The 19,580-nt window shown below is 37.1% G+C and overlaps 1 protein-coding gene across 1 annotated transcript in view; it reads right to left on the bottom strand.

Moving 5' to 3' along the window:
- stum (stum, mechanosensory transduction mediator homolog) overlaps nt 1–18,572 on the bottom strand; it is a 30,162-nt gene extending 11,590 nt beyond the window's left edge. Inside the window, exons 1-2 of the mRNA XM_067418660.1 lie at nt 18,288–18,572; nt 1,711–1,890 (exon numbers count right to left, since the gene is read on the bottom strand). Of these exons, the coding sequence (XP_067274761.1) occupies nt 1,711–1,890; nt 18,288–18,456 (349 nt within the window). The 5' untranslated portion in view covers nt 18,457–18,572. The remainder of the gene's footprint in view (nt 1–1,710; nt 1,891–18,287) is intronic.
- Nucleotides 18,573–19,580: the final 1,008 nt, after the last annotated feature.

The raw sequence follows: 19,580 nt of genomic DNA, 5'->3' as shown, positions 1-19,580 counted from the left end.
CATGTTAAAGGGATATTTATGGAGCCCCGAACATGACGTAGTAAAAAACTAGGAGGCCAAATCAAAAAACTAGGAGGCCCAATCATTTGCACAATTTACTATTTAGTTCCCTCGATTTATAAATAATTTGCAAGATTTACTAATTTGTTCCCTCGATTTGCTAAATTGTGTGAACGATTTATAAATCAAGGGAACAAATAAGTAAAATGTGCGCACGATTTATAAATTGAGGGAACGAATCAACAAAATAGTAAATTGTGCGCACTATTTACCTTTTATTCCCTTGCATGTCATGTGCGGGGCTCCGTAGATATTCATCCAAAAATTATATATTTTTTATGATTTCTATTTTTCTAACAAAACTAGAACATACATTTAAAGGGTTACTTCACACAAAAATGAAAATTCTGTCATCATTTACTCGCCCTTATGTAATTCCAAATCTCTATTACTTCCTTTCTTCTGCAGTACTGAAAAGAAGTTATTTTGAAGGATATTTTTTTCCATTTAATTAAAATCCAAAAAAACCTTGAAGACATTTGCTTTAATTTAATGAACAAAAAAGAGAGACATTTTTTTAAAAATATCTTCTTTTGTGTTTGAAAGAAGAAAAAAAATCATATGGGTTTCGGAACAACATGAGGATCAGTAAAGGACAGAATTTTTATTTTTGTGTGTGAACTAACCCTTTAAATGTATGTTTTATATATATATATATATACACATTTAAAAAAAAAATTATCTGTTAGATTCTATTTTAACAACAATAGTTCATTGAGACCTTTGCTATCAAAATATTTAATAAAATAAATAATCATAAAAGAAACCAAATAACTACCATAAAGTATCAAAGTGGTCAATACTCTTGTGTTCCACAGAAAAAATATATTTTTGGAACAAAAGTGAATCATAATTATAATTTTGGGAGGATCTATTCTTTTAAAAACAACCCAAAGTATTAAAGGTGCACTATGTAAAACATTTAAAAAAAAAAAAAAAATCCAAAAACCACTAGGCCAGTGTTATATATTTTGTTCAATTGAGTGCTTACAATATCCCAAATGTTTCCAATTATTTGTAAATCGTGAGAAAATTTCTATTTTAACCAATGAACCAGGACGTCTGAGGGAGTCGCCTGTCAATTGGGTCATATCTGCGTTACCGTCAGTTTCTGGTTTTATTTTGCAGAAATGCTTTACTCTTACTGCAGTGTGAACAAGTTTCACAGCAGCCACTGAGCGAATGCACAGAGTAACGTCATAACAATTTTCAACACACTCAAATGTATTATGATAAACAGAGCTGTGTTGCTTCATATTTAGACCCGAAAAGCGGAAATGGCGCCAGTGACTGTGGCATAATAAAAGTCCCGCTGCTTGCGAGGCGTTTGTTGCGTTCATCTTATTATCAATCGCTCCAACGGCCTTGCTCCACAACAATCAGTCCTGCTCTGCTTCATGTTGCAGTAACGTTAATAAATGCATCTATGAACATCATTTTTGCCCGAGTCCTATCCCGATTCTTTTCCAACCGGCTGTGAGGTGAAGACCACATGTCCCAAGATTCTGCGCTTAAACTTGGCATCATCAAACTACGCCTTGGTTTAGAATAGGGGCCCTCTAGCCTAGCGGACGGAAAAGTTACATAGTGCACATTTAAATAGATGAAGAATTAAATATCACCGATTTAGTATTGCTGAAGCATACTCACTTGCGAGAATGACCATGTCCATTCCCCAAAATATGCTCATGATCCAACCCACCATGACAATGGCAGTGACGATCTGAATGAAGGCGGCTGCGATGTTCAGCCAGAACACGCAGCACATGTGCCTGTTGGGCAGGTCCGTCCTCGCTCCGCACAGAACTGTGAAGGCTGAGATGAATGTACCTGTCACAAAAAAACAGTGAGACGCTGTCAACATGGGACAATATGATCCTCTTCTGTGGTTAAAATAGTTAACTCGAGCAGAATGACCTCTGTCTTAATCTCAGTCTAAAACCGCACACTGTAATGATGTCATTCATCATGTTATGAATTATACCGTACATTATGTACAGAGACATAATTATGGCATAAAATATTAACAACAGAGCTTGAATATAAATTAGCACGGTGATTTTAATAGCAGTCAGTGCCAGACATCTACATCTGTGGTCTGGGTTTAAATGAACGTTTGTTCTGTGGAGGATAAAAGATTATCACTGAATAACTACTTACATTTTGGTCTGTATTCACAGGTCTGATAACTTAAGAATCTTTTTGGTCCTTTTTATGTTTTTAACTGTTGCTGTATGAAAAAAAGATCTGTGTAAAGGATCTTTAAAAAGTCTGGAACAACAAGATATTTATTTTTTTTACAGAAAATTTGAATTCTCAACCTTTTTTACTTACACAATCAAACATAAAACAAGAAATTTAATAACAAGGTACTTGATACTTGTTTTTAATTGATTGAATGGTTCAAATTGTCTTTAATAACAATTAAACATGCATAATTATGTCAAAGTTTATGTCATAAACTTTATACTTCAGTAATATATAAAAAGTCAATATAAATATAACTGATGGGGTCTTTCCACTGATCTGCAGGACCAGTCTTAAGAGTCCCTTGGGAACCCTTTACCCAAAAAATTAACATTTTATGTTTATCTGTCTACTGATGAAAGTCAAGTCAAGTCAACTTTATTTATATAGTGCTTTTACAATGAAACAAACACATGTCTTCGTTGGGGGTAAGCAGATAAACATCGAATTTAAAATTTCTGGGTGAACTATCCCTTTAAAGGTGCAGTATGTAATATTGACAGCTAATGGTTGAAATTGGTACTGCAATCCAAATTCAAAATATTGGAGAGAGAGTTGTTTCCCTGTTCCCCCTCCTCAAACTTGATGCTCACGCAGGTTGCCAGATTGAGGACATCCAATAGTAACGAGCGCAACCGACAATAGACTGCAAGTACACTGCACGTTGATGAGTTGGTTTACCTGTGTTTTAATATGCCTCTGGACATAGAGCTTTTTAGATAAACGTTGAGGCTTTTTAGGTTGGGTAGAATTTGCAATCTCTGACCCAGTTCGTTCGTTGGCTTCAATGGCTGCAATATGCTGTGTTTTACGCCAACTGGCAACCCAGGGTGTCTAAATACCATTGGGTAAATTGCCGGTGGGCGGGATCACACAGACCAAAACAAAAACAGACATTCCAACACAAAACAAAAAACACACATTCAACTAGATTAACGGCATTTACACTAGTGCAATGTAAAATGCATAACTTTTGCTGAACATGACAATAACAGACCAGGGTTGCTTTCCCCAAAAGCATTGTAGGGTAGAGTAAGGGAAAATGCACCCATGGGGTAAACCCCCTACTATTTTCACAAAACAACCACTAGATAAATTCAAGAGATGTTTTTGTTGTTGCTATGGACAATGTTGACCAGAGTGATCTTGTCTGTGCAAGCTCTATGATTTTATACATGTACAGTCCAAAAAATGTACATACAACACCTTTAACTAGCATGACTCTGTAACTCGTCAAGACATCTTGTCATATAGTTTTCTTCTATCCCCTTCAATCCAGGGCAATTAGGTTATGAGGAGCTTTTCATATTTGTAAGGCCGATAAGCATATTTTACACTGATAGGGTTTAAGCGAGCTGTACTATGCTGCCATGCGCAGTTCAGCATCTCATTAGTGTTATCACAATTATAGATTCTAATGCGGAAGGCAGTGGTTGAACATTAGCATAGCCTGCAAAATGAGTCTCCTGATTGTGAGAAACGTACTTTCTTCACCCCGGATACAGCCTGTCCTTTAGTCATAAGTATGGTCTGGCGCTATGAAATGTTTGGCCATGAGGAACAGGGACAGAACCTCTTAAGTTTGTCTTTTGGAATGATTTTCTAAGCTGAGGGTGGAAAAAAAAAAACTTTCACAATGTTATTATTCCCACGGCCGTTATACAAACAATACACTTACTGTCCCAAAAAGCAGATGGCTTACAATAGACAACAAAGACACAAAGAACCAATGTAGGAAATGATGGAATCTTTCTCTCTCCATCCTTTTGGAGATATGCACCAACATTATCATTCATCTATTTGTTTAAAGGTGTCATGAACTGGCTTTAAAAAAATGTTTATACTGTTGTCTGAGTTATAACTTAATGACGTTTGCATAGTTTTTACATTCAGAAACATCATAACTAATAAGTAATAGGCTATTTTCTACACTGGTTTTAAGGCTTTCTCTTGAACACTGGGTAGGCGTGACGCACTGGAGACTTGGAAGTAAACAGCCACGGCTAGGATTGGAGAAGATTTGCATATTTAATGAGCTTCAGCTCCTGCTGTCAGTTCACAGGAGGGATCATTTTGAAAGCGGCAAACGGAATAATTCTCTGACAGGACTCTCAAAATGTATTTATCAAACAAATGCAATGATTCATCTCTCATCCACCCGCAATTGATTTTTTATTATTACTTGTTACTTGGATATAAGTGTGAACCGCACACACACACACGGATGCGCGCTCTTATATATCTTATACACTCAAATATCAAGTCAAGAGAGTGAACAACAGATCAGAGATATTATTTCACTATTACAAATTCACCGGCCTGCCGACGTGCTTACGTTTTGGTTGCCCGTCTGGAAAACACATAGCCCTGGGATGTTACGCCCGTTTCACACATACTCCGTCTGCAGTGCGTGTGCGTTGCGTATTTTTTTCCGTACCCATGTTAACGGATGACAGCTTTTACACTGCACGCGGATGCAGTCCGTCAGTCCGTTCCAGGAGCGTTGCGTCTGCAGCAGTGCACGGATCGTTTTCGTACCGAGTCTATTTTTTGCTGCGCTGCGCTGCGTTGCGTTGCTGCATTAAAGTGATAGAACATTGTTCGCATTAAAATAAACATGTACTGACGCGAAAATCTAATTTCAACACGGATGCATATCATTTAAAATATACTCTTGTTTCAAAGTCAACACATGGCTTTTTTTCTCAAGTAAAGCAACAAAACGACACCTTACCTGGCATTTAGGTAAAAAAATTGCCATAATGGAGAGCACTCGTACTTTCTTGGAGGTGAAATGCAAAGTTATTTTTGACCTGCATGATTTCTTTTCAAAGGGTTTAAAAACGAAAGAAAAGACGAGAGTCGGCTGTTTTTGAGTAGCCTATTCTAAGTTTTTAATTTAAAATGTTTATGATTTTAGGCTATAACCTATGTTTAAATGTTTTGCCTTTTGTGTGAGCTAAATTTAAAGTATATTAATATATAAATATGAATTAATGAATTGAAAAAATGTTGTTTAAATGTAGGCTTGTAGCCTACCTTAACCTGTCTACTCAGAAAGATTAAACAAAGAGAATTGCAATTCTGATGAGCCAAGATCAGTAACAACTTCTGGATTTTAAATAAAAAAATAATGAATAAATGCTGTGTTTGTGGTATGTAAAAGCGGATCAGTTGCGGACTGCAAACGCAGCATATGTGAAAGGACTACAGGGTGTGGGGCTCCTGCAACGCACACGCAACGCAACACGCACCGCACACGCACTGCAGACGGAGTATGTGTGAAACGGGCGTTAGGCTTTGCGAGCCCCCTGGCTGATCTGATTTGTTCTGAAGTGCAATGAATCAACAAATAAGGGATTCTCCAGCCTGTGACAGCATGCTAAGGTATGTTCTGTTAGACACGTACACATACTACGATCTACAATAATGCAATATAATCAGATATTAAAAAAACATGTTTTACTCACATAAGTGTTTTGCACCATTCCTGTCGGATCCAATATAGAAGGCACAGCATTGTGTTATAATCTCAGTATGTCTGTAAATCCAGTGTCGACCTGTGTCTTATTTACAAAGCATTATCTTGCTATCTTCGGCATGTTTATTGCTCGTTTAGCAGGCATAAATGTCTATCTGTAGAAGCGGTGTTTCTCCCTTCTTTTAATATATTTTAACATGTAATTTATTTCTGTGATGAATTTTCAGCATCACTACTCCAGTCTTCAATGTCACATCATCCTTCAGAAATGATTCTAATATGCTGATTTGCTGCTCAATAAACCTTTCTTCTTATTATTATTAGCAATATGTTTGTGTAAAAAAATGCCCCCCCCCAAATAAATTGAATGAAACGAAGACCCCCACTCAACCATTATCTCACACACAGACACACACGCACACGCACGCACGCACACAGGTTTGTTTCACTATATTAGTGAGGACATTACATAGACTTCCATTGATTTTATATCAGGTTAATGAGATTTTCTATCCCCTAACCCAACCCCTATCCCTAAACCTACCCATCACAGAAACATGTGCAGATCAACAGATTTAAATAAAAACATGTTATGGCTGATTTATAAGCCTTTTAAACTAGTGAGGACCAATCCAATGTCCTCACTAGTGGGTCATTTTCATGTTTTACTGTATAAGTGAGGACATTTGTGTATTGCCAAACAAGGAACACACACACACACACACACAGCAAATAATTTGTGTGATCTCGCATCAGGCTGTCAACAATGCCTGTCAAACAATCAAATCTATGCTTGCATATGCCACGCATGTAATTTAGACATGCACACATTCACATTTTATTTTCTAATATGAAGAAGGTTTCAAGAAGATAAGATACAGTAGGGGTCCTAGTCCACGCACATTAGGCTCACAATCACTATAATTTTCCCTAGACTTCCTCACATGTGCCCGATTGCCAGTGTGGGAGGTTAATTATCCCGTTGAGTTCCTTTTCTTCTGAGAGAGACAATGTTGCTAGGGGAGCGTGTGTGGACTCCTTCTGAAGGTTTTCATGTGCCGCTGTCTTTTTTTTTTTTTTTTGCACTCTAGGATGTTTTAAACATCTCTGTTATGTAAGCACATTTGGTATAAATAGTTGCTGTGACCTTTGGTTTAGCTCCAAGAAATGAAAATCACTTATCTTCTCTCCCCATCGCTGACCCTGTGTCTCTTCAGAATGGAAGCTTGTGGATGCACAATGCAGTAAGGATTTTTCAGGAAGTCATTCAGAGGACTTCTCACTTGTTGACTGCACACATTAATTGAGTTTCTTCAAGGCATAGTGCGTGATTTGTCAAACCATTGTATAAAACTTAACAGATAAAGAGGAATGCCTTTCAGTTTAACAAGATTAACTAGACAAATTTTAACATGTAAATAGAGCATAATAGGAGGATATGGAGGTAAACCTGCTTTTGAAAATTAATAAAATACATTTTTATTTATATTTATGAGTAATATAAGGTCTGTGGTTAACACTACTGTCACAAATTACTTTGTTACTTTAAGACTAAATTAACAAAATTCCCTTTCGAGGTACATTTTCTTTCAAAAGTGTTGCAAAATAAATACTTTTATTCAGCAAGGACATTAAATTGATCAAAAGTGACAGTAAAGACATGTATGTTGTTACAAAAGATTTATATTTCAAGTAAAGTGTTCATTTGAACATTTTGTTTATAAAAGAAACCTAAAACAATATTATCATGTTTTTCACTAATTTATTAAGCAGCACAACTGTTTTCAACATTGCTAATAAGAATAAATGTTTCTTAAGATGCAAATTAGCATATTTGAATGATTTCTGAAGTGACATTGAAGACTGGAGTAACAGAGTAACTTGACTGACTGCATTGTGCCAAGTGTAAAGTTTGGTGAATGGGGGGTTATGGTGTGGGATTGCTTTTCAGGGGTTGGGACTGGCCCCTTAATTCCAGTGAAAGGAACTCTTAATTCTTCAGCATACCAAGACATTTTGGACAATTTCATGCTCCCCACTTTGTGGGAACAGTTTTGGAATGGCCCCTTCTTGTTCCAACATGACTGACAAAAAAGCACAGAGCAAGGTCCATAAAGACATGAATGAGCAAGTTTGGTGTGAAGGTGCGAACCCTACAGATTAAGAATTATAGATAGCTAGTGTACATACTGACCCTTTAAATTACAACACTGTACATTGTGTTTGGTACACAGGTGGCAATTAAAATAAACCTGAGAGATTGATGTATAACAGAGGCATTTTGAAAGCGAGGTGAAGGATTAGCCTCAAGGTAGGCCTAGAAAACAAGCACAGCGACGGTACCGGAAATTGAAAATTCCACAACAGCTCTGTGGCCTCTATTTATAACAGCTCAAGGATGAGAGCCAAGACAGCTTGTGAGGAGACACGAAAAAGTCAGTCTGACTGCCTGCAGTCATCGCAGTTTTCAGCCATTCTGTGTGGAGCTGATTACTCATCAGTCATTTACTGGCTGTTCAATCCTTTCCAAAGAGAGAATCATTTGGGTTAACACTGTCTTTCATGAGGCTCACAGCACCAGTACTGCTCATTTAATGCAGAATTTTAAGGGACAATTTCACGTGGAATGACTGGGCCTTAAGAAGATCAGAAATTATTAAAAAGTGTGCTAGAACATTTTGCTATATGAAAACCCCCCCAAGGGGAACAACTATAGTCATTTTCATTACCCCAAATGTTAAACTATGGGATTAACATGCTTTATTGCCAAATATTACAATACGATTTTTAGTCCACAGAGTTTGAAGCTCTGTTTATATACTCGTTCATTAACCACATTGCAAATCTTATGTAATCTGAAGCAAGAGCATCAGTGTAATTTGTTATCGGGTGTCTCTGCTGATTGCCACAGTGCAGCTGTATTGAAAATGAGACCAGAGCAATAACAGTCTCTGGATGATGTTATCCCATTCATCTCATTTTGAGAGGGAAGGGACCGTCTGCATAAAATTAGGAAGTTACAGTGCTCGGTGGTCCTCTATCTGCTGCCAAAAACATTGCGCTGAAAGCCATTTTTCTGCTCTCAGTGGTAACTATTGTCACAAAAACACCAAATAGCCTCATTCCAGTAATAATGTATAATATTGTAACTGAACTATGCAAAATCTATCAGCTCTAGTTTAATAAAAGCAATCTCATATTTTTGTCTGATATCCTCTGTGGTTTCTTTCAATGTATGTTTGAGACACTGGTTTCCTGTTTGTTTTTTCCCTTACTTTTGAGTTGGGTCTCAGCTTTGTAAGGCATGTCCACCCATACCTATTGTACAGTCAGTTCACCGGACTCTCTGATGCATGCATATTTTACACAGACTTGGGATGCTTTTTTTTTTGGTCTTCGCCTAATAGTTTTTTTGGATTGCTTACACACTAAAATTAAAAGTAGTACACTATTAGCAAAACCTTACACTCAAGAAACAAAACATCAGCCCATATTCAGCCCACTGTCAACCTCATACTTGTTGCAAAACTCTACACACAGTGATTTGCAAAACACTTAACACAACATACATTACACACAAAAATCTATCATGAAGTCACTTCCTTGCAATACCAAAGCACTGACTGTCAAATTACCGCACCTTCCAACCAATTGGTTCAACACAGCCATCAGGTGTGCAAACACTTGTTTGCTTAGACACACCGATCAGGTGTATAAGCAGCAGGTGAGTTCATCGGTTTTTAAGCACAATAGAAAGAGTCAGAGAAAGAATAAGACCAGGAGCAATGTAAAGATGGATTCGTCATTCAAGATGTTTCTTTCCAAGTTGTCTTGCTAATGACAAAATTTCCTGCAAAGTTGATGAAAATCTCTGGTCAGACCCAGCTAGGCGAAGAGACAATGTCTCATTTTTTTAAATTTATTTTTTATACAGTAAACTTACAGTGCAATATGTCAAGTGACATTTTGTTACAGTAATATGAATATCCATGTCCAAAAATGCACGATGTTGCAAAATAATGTATGCGAACAGCAATATAGTATAAAATAATGTATACAAATCTGCATATGGCTGCTGAAATTTACACTGCCATACAAAAGACTGGGTTGGGAATTTTTTGGGGAAGTTTTTAAGACTCATGCCCACCAAGGCTGCATTTTTATTTATTTATTTATTCATACAATTTTGAATATATATTTTAAAATGTCATTTATTCTTGAAAAAAACTGAAAAATTTTTCAGCATATTCATTTAATATCTACATAAGGGATTAAGGACATAGCTCAAATTTGCATTGAAAGCTCTGAATATGTAAAGAGTATCATAAAAACATCCCATTCCAGCACCAGTGTATTGTTGACCTCTGCAGTCAGTCTATTTTTAGCTTGAATCCACAAGAGAGTTGAGTTAAGGTCACACACAAGCGTCCTCTACCTGACAGTCACAGGGTCTTCAGCATGTCTATCATTTTTTTTACTTTGAAAAAGGCTGACAAGAAGCTTTTAACATTTTATTAAAGGTCGAAAAGAAGTAATGTAATCTAAAATGATAACAAGGCTTAATTTCCCCCCTTTAAGTGCACTTTGAAGGACCCCTTTCGAATGAATTCATGTGCTGGCTTATCTACCTCTTTCAATCTTAGTGGAGACAGGCAGGGAAGCTTCTGCTAGCATCTGCTGTCATGGAAACTAGAAGAGCAGGGCTAGAGCAATAGGTTCAATTCAAAGAGTGTTGGGATAGCATCAGCATGAGGAATGCAAATCTCTCAAATTGCCCTTCTGAAAAAATTGTTTAAACCCGCATAAGGTGGTCTGCACCTAAACCAGCTGGCTGACCAGCTAAACCAGTATAAGAAACATATAAGATGTTTGCTGTTTTGTTATTCACTGTAAATTACTCAATGTAAATATTTCAGTCATTTTAAAATCTCTGTTCACTGTGATTTACTGGTTCACATTCCTGGTTGGGGAAATCTTGTGGAAATGGGAAAAGTATAGCAAGAAGCATTTCACTATAAAATAAATTATTCAGGACATTTAGCACAGTTTTAGCATTTTAATAAAACAGTGCTTCTCAGCTTTGATTTTTAAGCTAAATGCATCTGAAGTGGTCGACCTCTGTCTTTTCTGTGTTCTTCAACCCTCACATTTTAAATGAAACTCTAATTTTAGCTTACAGTCCGTTTCTAACAAAGGGTTTTATATGCTATTCACTATATTCCCTCTATTACTGAGATTAAATTGGATATTTTATTAGAATATTTTGTTATTTTTCATTTGGAGGTATTAAATGCCTAATCTCTGCATGTTTACCTCAAAATTGTAATTTTCCCATGTGAAATGACTTCCCGTTTCGATTCAGATCAGTTTTCCACTTTTAGCCCTTGAGAATTTTCTTGAGATGAAATTCCATCCATATCTGATTACATCTAAACCAAATATATTTTTGAAAAGGCTACATTCTTGGTTTACACAAAGCCTGAATGCAAATTCAGGAAAAGTTCAGGAAAGAAACATATTTTTCCAGTATGCCTGAACAAATTATGCAAATGAGAATGCAAGTCTAAAATAATTAAAATCAGCTGTATATCCAACTGTCAGAATCATTTTGATGCCACAGATTTAGTCAGAAGACTTGAGTCCAATATCACAATTGAATTTAATCTTCAGTGTTGGATATAGGAAAAACTGATTGGAACAGGGTTGACAGAAAGTGGGATTTCCTGAATTCTGAGAAGTGTTCATTTATCAATCCATCTATCTATCAAAACGTTCAAACAGGCCAACATTCAAACATTGCGGTTTTAGTTTAAGGTACAATAAACTAAGAGGGGGGAGGGAGGGAGGGAGGGAGAGAGAGAGAGAGAGAGAGAGAGAGAGAGAGAGAGAGAGAGAGAGAGAGGGAGGGAGAGAGAGAGAGAGAGAGAGAGAGAGAGAGAGAGAGAGAGAGAGAGAGAGAGAGAGAGGTTCCGCATTCCAAGATTCTTCACATTAATAGAATAAATAGATAAATCTTCTGTTGACATTTAAATTCCCTAGGGGTCTGGTGGTGGAATTTTCATAAACAAAGGTTCCGGGTTCTAATCCGCTCTCATATACTTTTCTGTTTTCGTCGTTAAAATCAAACATGTTCATCACGTCTCTCTCCGCAATGGCATTAAGCAATAGATTGACACGCTCGTCTGTGTGTGAAGACTGTGTGCACGAGCCAAAATTGAACGTAAACCCCGCCTACTTACCTACTTGATAGGCAATCTCAGTCACTTTGACATTGACTAGCGACGATAGACCTGATGCAAACCAGCAGTACCACCGCTGGCCGCATCGATGCCCTACGCATCATTACTTTATGATGCCACGGGTGTCGTGTTCACGTATTTGTTCATGTAAAAGTGGGGGGGTTGCTGAGAGAAAATTCTGGCCACAATTTGGCCATTTCTAATTATTGGGGGGGACTTATCCCCCTCAATGTCTATGGTGGTTACTGCCCTGGGGAACTCTAAATCTCCAACCTCCGGGGAAATCACTCATTTTAAACAAACGCAGAACAGAGGAGAATCTGCTGCAAAAAGAGAACACGACAGAGCTCGTAATAAAATGTGAATCAACATAGCTGCGGGTTTTCTGAGATGGTGAAAACTAAGGGATTTGAAATGTTTTAAAAGTGACGTGAATATGGTGTTTTTAATACTCTACAGGTGAGTAATTTGATTGAAAAGATAAATTGTCAATTATAACTCTCTAATAATTCATTGTAATGCATTATCTATTGTGAAGGGTCATTTGTTTTATAAGCATAACCATATTCATCTGTACAGTCACGCTGATCTGAAGCACAACCAAAGCAATGTTCTTCTGCAAAATGCATGCAGTTTTGTTTTTAAACACTAGAAGGCCACAAGTTACATAGTGTACCTTTAAATTTCTAGTTTCACTTCAACAAATCATTTAAATTCCATCCATTCCATTCCATCTTGTTTTTGCTACCTCAATTTAAATTCAGGAACTGAATTGAAGATTAAAAGTAATCACAGCTTCTGAAGAAACTTAACTCTTTTTTCCCTGCCATTTTCCATCATTTATGGAACAATACTCCCATGCCATTGATGAGTTTTTGTGCAATTCATGCCTTCACTGTTGTACGGGAGCGCTGTTACGGATCTTCTGAAATAGTACAGTTTTACCAGATCCCCCCAAAAAAGCAAATAAGATCTGTGAAAACCAAAAGGAGCGAATAGAAGCTTATGCACAAAAAAGCTAAAATGATCATCTAATATTCAACAGCATATCAATCAAAACTGCCTAACGTTACAGAGAAAAATATTGAACCCACAAAGAGGTATAGGACTGTGCAAGCTTTGGTGGTGTTAGCTGGCAGCTTTTTGAGTAAATGCTGGCGGGGAAAGAGATAAAAAATGTGCTTACTATTAGTGTCAAACAACCATTTCAACATCCCTACATAAGCAAGCACTCAGGTACCAAGCTCTTTGTCATTTGATTTTAAATTAAATCTACTAATAAGACCCTCAATTGGTGCACATCCAAATGGGCATGATTTGATTAGATCTGGCACCCAGCACATGCCCTGCAAAGTATCTGCAATTAAAGGTGAGGAGAGCAGGTTGTCAAGCATGACTCACTAACTAGAGTGGTAATGGTCTCTGACAACCTGAGCACAGACTGTGAGCTCAAGAGAGCCCCATTTGGCTCATGGCATTTTCCCTTGTATCGTCGTCATCCAAACATAGGCTCTCTTGTCATAATATTCTGCTGTAGTTTATGTATGAGCAACTCCGCAGCAGACAGGTGTTCGGCAAACCGTGCCCACATGCAGAGATGATATGAGACAGGCACATTACTGCCTGTAAAATGCATCATCGTTCTGTAAGTATTTATATAGTGTATGCACTGATTTATGCTGAATGCATGCGGACCCAAGGAATGCATTCTCCAAAAGCACTCCGTGACCTCCAGACGCCAAAGGGACTGGCTGAAACTTGAGGAGGAAATGCTATGCTGAAGTGGACTGCAAGATTAGATGACTTGAGGCACAGGTCCAGTGGGGGTATCCTGATGGATGAAACCAATATTGACATAAACACCAGAGGGCCACGAGTGGCTGAGTGATGCGGTCACAGGGTTGATTACTGTATGTTCAATCTAACGGCTACTGTTAGAGATGTATTCCAAGCTCTGCAAGAGTCTGGACTAAGTTGCCATAGAGGAACGGCGTATTCCTGATGCCGTGGTATCAGCACACAAAAGGGAGTAAATATCCCTATGGCTGGGGTTAAAAAGGAGAGATATCAGCATGATCCATAGAAGACGAGGGAGCCAAAACCAGCTCACAGACCTGCCAAGACAATAAACTTGGCACACATTAGAAGCATTCAGGGTAAAGTTTCAGTTTTTGTATTAAAAGACTTCGTAACACTTCATTAGTTAAAATGAAGTATATGTAAGATTGTGGCTAAAACTGGTACTGCAATCACTTTCAAATGACTGTAGAGCGGTGTATCCCCTCTCCCCCTCCCCTCTGACTCAAGGTTGCCAGATAGGCGGCAGTATCCAGCAGGAACAGGCGTGGTAACAGCTGTAACAATGGAGCAGAGTTGACAATCCGAATGCCGAAACACTACTGACTTCGTGATTGGTAGATATGTGGAGGGGCGGAGTTTCACGCCAAAACATCAACATGTCAACATCATCATCAGTTGAGGGCTGCAACAACAGCTTTTAAATGACAATATCCTGGCCAGACTACTGTTGACAGTGATATAAGTATTTGAAATTAACATGATTTCTTAATGTCTAGTGACATATCAGGGCCATTTTATGATTAATTGAAAAACATTTCTTACAGTTCCTTTAACATTAGTTAATACATTGTTAAAGGATTAGTTCATGTCAGAACGACAATTTCCTGATAATTTACTCACCCACATCTCATCCAAGATGTTCATGTCTTGCTTTCTTCAGTTGCAAAAAAAATTAAGTTTTTAAAGGTCCACTGAAATCAAAATTGAAGTTTTTTAGCTTTTAGTATGACTGTGTTAGCCTTAAAGTTATGAATAAGCTGGTATGTTGTTCCAAAAAAATGACAAAATTTGCATTTAGGAGATATGAGCATTCAGTCTCTCACTTCCGTTAAAACGAATCTCAGATTTTGGTGACATCATCGCAGACTTCACTTTCTCGTCAAATCTTCTGTCCAATCAAAATGCTCTCTAGAATCTAAAGCCCGCCCCCTACGCTGCTGAAGCTGCGGCTGAAATCGGTCAGTTGTTAACACACATTTCTACATGCTGAAAGGCACATAGCACACTATATATGCGATAGAAAACGATTCAGTGTAAAGAGCTTTCAGTTGAGGCGAATGAAGTCTGTTTTCACATTAGTTTCACGCACCACAGCGGTGCACACACACCAACGGCTCTGGTCTAAATTTAGACTACAGACCGCAGCATGGATAATATGCGCGAGTCGGCGCAGACAACAAACATATCACACAAAAGTCACACAAAATGGGAAACACTTAAAGGTGCACTATGTAGTATTTTTGCAGTAAAATATCCCAAAACCACTAAACCAGTGTTATATATTTTGTTCAGTTGAGTTCTTACAATATGCCAAATGTTTCCAACTATTTGTAAAATGTGAGAAAATTGCTATTTTAACCAAGGACTCAGACATCTCAGCATTGGGAGGAGTCGCCTGTCAATTGCGTCATATCTGCGTTACCCTCGGTTTTTGGTTTTATTTGGTAGAAACGCTTTACTCTTAGCAGTGTGAACAAGTATCACAGCAGCCGCTGAGCGAACTCAGAGTATCATCATAACATCATTTTAAACAAACTTAAATGTATCTAATATTATGAACAGAGCTGTATTACCTCAAACTCAGGACCGGAAAAGCAGAAATAGCTCCTGGCGACTGCGTCCTATCATAATAAAAGTGTTTGTGTAACAATTGCTTTAGCGGCCTTGCTCAGCTCCACAACACACTGTCCTGCTCTGCTTCATACTACAGTCACGTTAATACCGCATCCATTAAAACGATATCTGCCTAAATCCTATCCTGATTCTTTTCCACCGGTTCTGAGGTGAAGAAACTTGGCGTCATCAAACTACGACTTTGTTTAGAATAGGCGCCCTCTAGCAGACGGAAAGTTGCATAGTGCAGCTTTAAGGAATTTTTAAGTTGTCATCTGATTGCTTTAATTCTGGAAGATTTCTGGAAGACGTGTGTAATGCGTTCTTCAACGGTTTGTCTGGAAACAAAGCCATAATGATGGCAAACCCCCTCATGGAAAAAGAAACCCCCTCATCTTTTTTACAACTGTGACAAATGATAATCAGGATCATCTAAACGCCGGAATTTCAAAAGTATGTGAAGTTCACTGCGCCATTGTTACAGTAAACTTGCACAATGTTCTTGAATTCATAAGTTATTGTATTTAGGCCAGTCCTTTTTTCGTAGGGACATCGACTTTACATTTTCACACCCTTAAACATGACGAGGAATAAAATGAACTGTGATTGGTTGCTTTACATGTCTGTCAGAAGTCTTCTTGGGCGGTCGTTGGCCAATGAAAGCTGTGCTGGAGTCCAGACATTCTGCCGTCAGTCCGAAGGTCTGGCTACGTTTTCTAATGTTAACAAATTAAAACGTTATTATAAAGTGTTACCAAAGACTTTGCTATCGGAGCTTGTTTCTGTTATGTAATATAAACTCGCAACTGTGCGAAATAAAGATATAAACTTGCAATAGACCTTTTTTCTTGCAATTCGTAGTTTAGTATATCATGGAATTATATATACAACTCGCAATTCTGACTTTAATCGCAATTGCAAGATTATAAATAACAATTCTGACTTTATAACTGTATTCTGAGGGAAAAAATACAACATTTTTTCTCAGAATTGTTCATATCTTGCAGCTCTGACTTTATAACTTGCACTTCTGACTATAACTTGCAATTCTGCAAAAAAGGTAGAATTGTGAGAAACTCTCATTTACCTTTTTTATTTTTTATTATGTGAAGCTTCAGAACGAAGCTTCCATACATTGCTGAAAAATAACCAAGAGTATTTATTTTGTTACTATATAGTATATTTTAAAGATACTGTGTGTCTTCTCCCTGAGGCCATGCTTCCCAGCCTTATTAGACACAAAGGAGATCAATATTCTTCTGCCATGTATGCTTTTATGCTTTGTAAAGTATCCTACAAAACAGGTTATGCTTTTAATGTGTCAAATGCAGTGCTACTAGAATCCTTAAAAAGAAATAAGACAATCCATTTGCTCTTTGAAGATGGCATCAAAGCACAATCTATAGACAATTAAAACAGGATGAAAGGAGATGGTCGCAGGCAGATTACACACATGACCAAATACCAAAGACTAACAATTACTTAGACCAATAGAACATGACTGAGAATCAAGTCCGAAATGGCAATGCCGAGATGGATAAATGGACCAGCTAGGAAGGAGAAAAGGTCAAGTTATCAATCAGGGTAATGGACTGGATGCAATTATTTATGATCGTTTTGATTATGTGTTCTGGTATGATTGCGGATGCACATGATGGATCTGTTACAACACAGTAAAAAAATATACATGAGCTGAAATAAAAACAGCTCTGGTTGAATTTTGAACTAAATGTCAGCAAGAAACTTGATCTAATCTGTGTCCAGATACCCCAAGTGCATGGTGCTTTATAAATGAAATTAAGGATGTCCGCTTATTTTTCAAATACCATGCATTTTTTTAATTACAAGCATAATATAGTATTTTATTTGGGTTTTACCAGACAACTTGAACTAACCATTTCCTGTTTATTGTTTGTGTCACATGACAACAAAATGGCTTTCTTTATGTTACTTTTATCACTTTTATACAAACAAAAATGATTCACTATTTATTGTCCTAAGAAATAATAAAAACACAAGTTTAACCAACCTACTCAAGGGGTTATCTTTTTGAGAATTTCAGCCTTTTGATGAGACTTTTCTTCTTCATCATCATTGTACCACCCACGTTTGACTTCATGCCCCACAAAAACATAAAAATAGCTTTTAATTCAGAAAATTAAAAACATGTTCATTGTAGGTGTACCCTGTATGAACTGCATATTACGTTTTGTGGTGCCAAGTAATAGATCTGTATATATATATATATATATATATATATATATATATATATATATATATATATATATATATATATATATATATATAGAAACTAAGATAATAGAAAATAAGCGTTGCTCAAAGTATGTAGACATTCCAATTGCAATAGTTTTGAAGTATAAACAATACAATATACCTTATAGGTACTTATGCTGTATATGTATGTAAGATGAAAAGCAAATTTAAATGACTTCAAGTGCACATTGTAAAGTACTTGTTGATAAAATGGATAGTTTTGTTCGGGTGTAAATACGGAATTTCTCACAGGTGGTTGTGGTGAATGGAGCGAATCATCCACTCGTACTCACCCAGTCCGGGCACAAATGTGTTGAGAAACAAGCAGATGACAGCTACTGGGAAAGGCATATATGGGATTGCAGCGCGTAAAGCTCCTTTCTTCTCCCTGACTTGAACAACAACTCCGCTGGTAGAAGAAGAAACTCCTTTTTCGTTCATTTCTGTGTCTTTCTGGTCCATTTCCCAAATTTTAAATTAATTACAAACCTCGAAATCCTTGTTTTGGTGTGTACTGGAAACTAACAGGCGCAGCTCCAGCGCGAGCGTAAGCTTTATGTTGAAGCGAGTGCGCGCAGTGAACGGTAGGCGTCACACTTACTACTGTGTCAGTGAGCCATAGTAGATGAGAAGGTCGTTACAAAATAGATTTAAAGTCACAGTGGTGACTTTTAGGAGTCTAAACGACCGATTATTGATGGATTATCACGATTGTTTTGTTGTCAGTATTTCAAATCAATTTAAAAGCATTGTTTGTTCATCACAAATTTAACAAAATTAGCTAATTAATTCAACCTAGGCTGTGACTTTTGTCCTTTTCATAAACGTAAAAGGTGAACTTTTAAAGAAAGGCTTTTCCACGACGATAAATAAATAATAATAACGAACAAAGCCTTAAAGGGATAGTTCACAAAAAATGTAAATTCTGTCATTAATTCCTCACCCTCATGTCTTTCCAAACACATACGATTTTCGTCCATCTTCGGAAAACAAATGAAGATCTTTTCTTTTTGAAATCTGAGAGCGTTCTCCTACCATTCTAATGAAGAGATTGTGAAACTAATCCATATTAATTGAACCGTTTAGTCTTAATTTTCTGAAGAGGTATGCTCACTTTATATGATGAACAGATTTAATTTAGGCTTTTATTCACATATCAACATTCATCAACATCAGTTTTGGTGAACTATCCCTTTTCTATACATACCTTTATATGCTTGAATTTCTCTTGCATTTTTTAACATGTTTCTTAAAATAATTAGTAACTATAAATACAATACATAGTCACCTTTTTTGAAACCTTAGTCAACAAGTCTCAAATTTATGGTAAGAGGTCAGTTGAGAACACAATGATCTCAGAGAGGGCAAATAGACCATCGGAAACTTTATTAATCTTGAACAGTATTACTAGGCATTATTAGATAATATATTTCAAAATATAATTTATGTATTTTTTCAGATTTGTTTAGCCTCTGGGAAAATGCACCTGCTGTATTTATATCAGGATACTCCGAGGTGAGCCATGGCCATTGCAGTCTTTGAACATGCTGATGGGTTGCAACTTGACTGAAAAGGCCATCCAAAGC

Source organism: Pseudorasbora parva, chromosome 15, assembly GCF_024679245.1.
Source record: "Pseudorasbora parva isolate DD20220531a chromosome 15, ASM2467924v1, whole genome shotgun sequence".
NCBI lineage: Eukaryota > Metazoa > Chordata > Actinopteri > Cypriniformes > Gobionidae > Pseudorasbora > Pseudorasbora parva.
The sequence above is the reverse complement of the archived record's forward strand: the minus strand, read 5'-3'. Positions and strand labels throughout refer to the sequence as shown.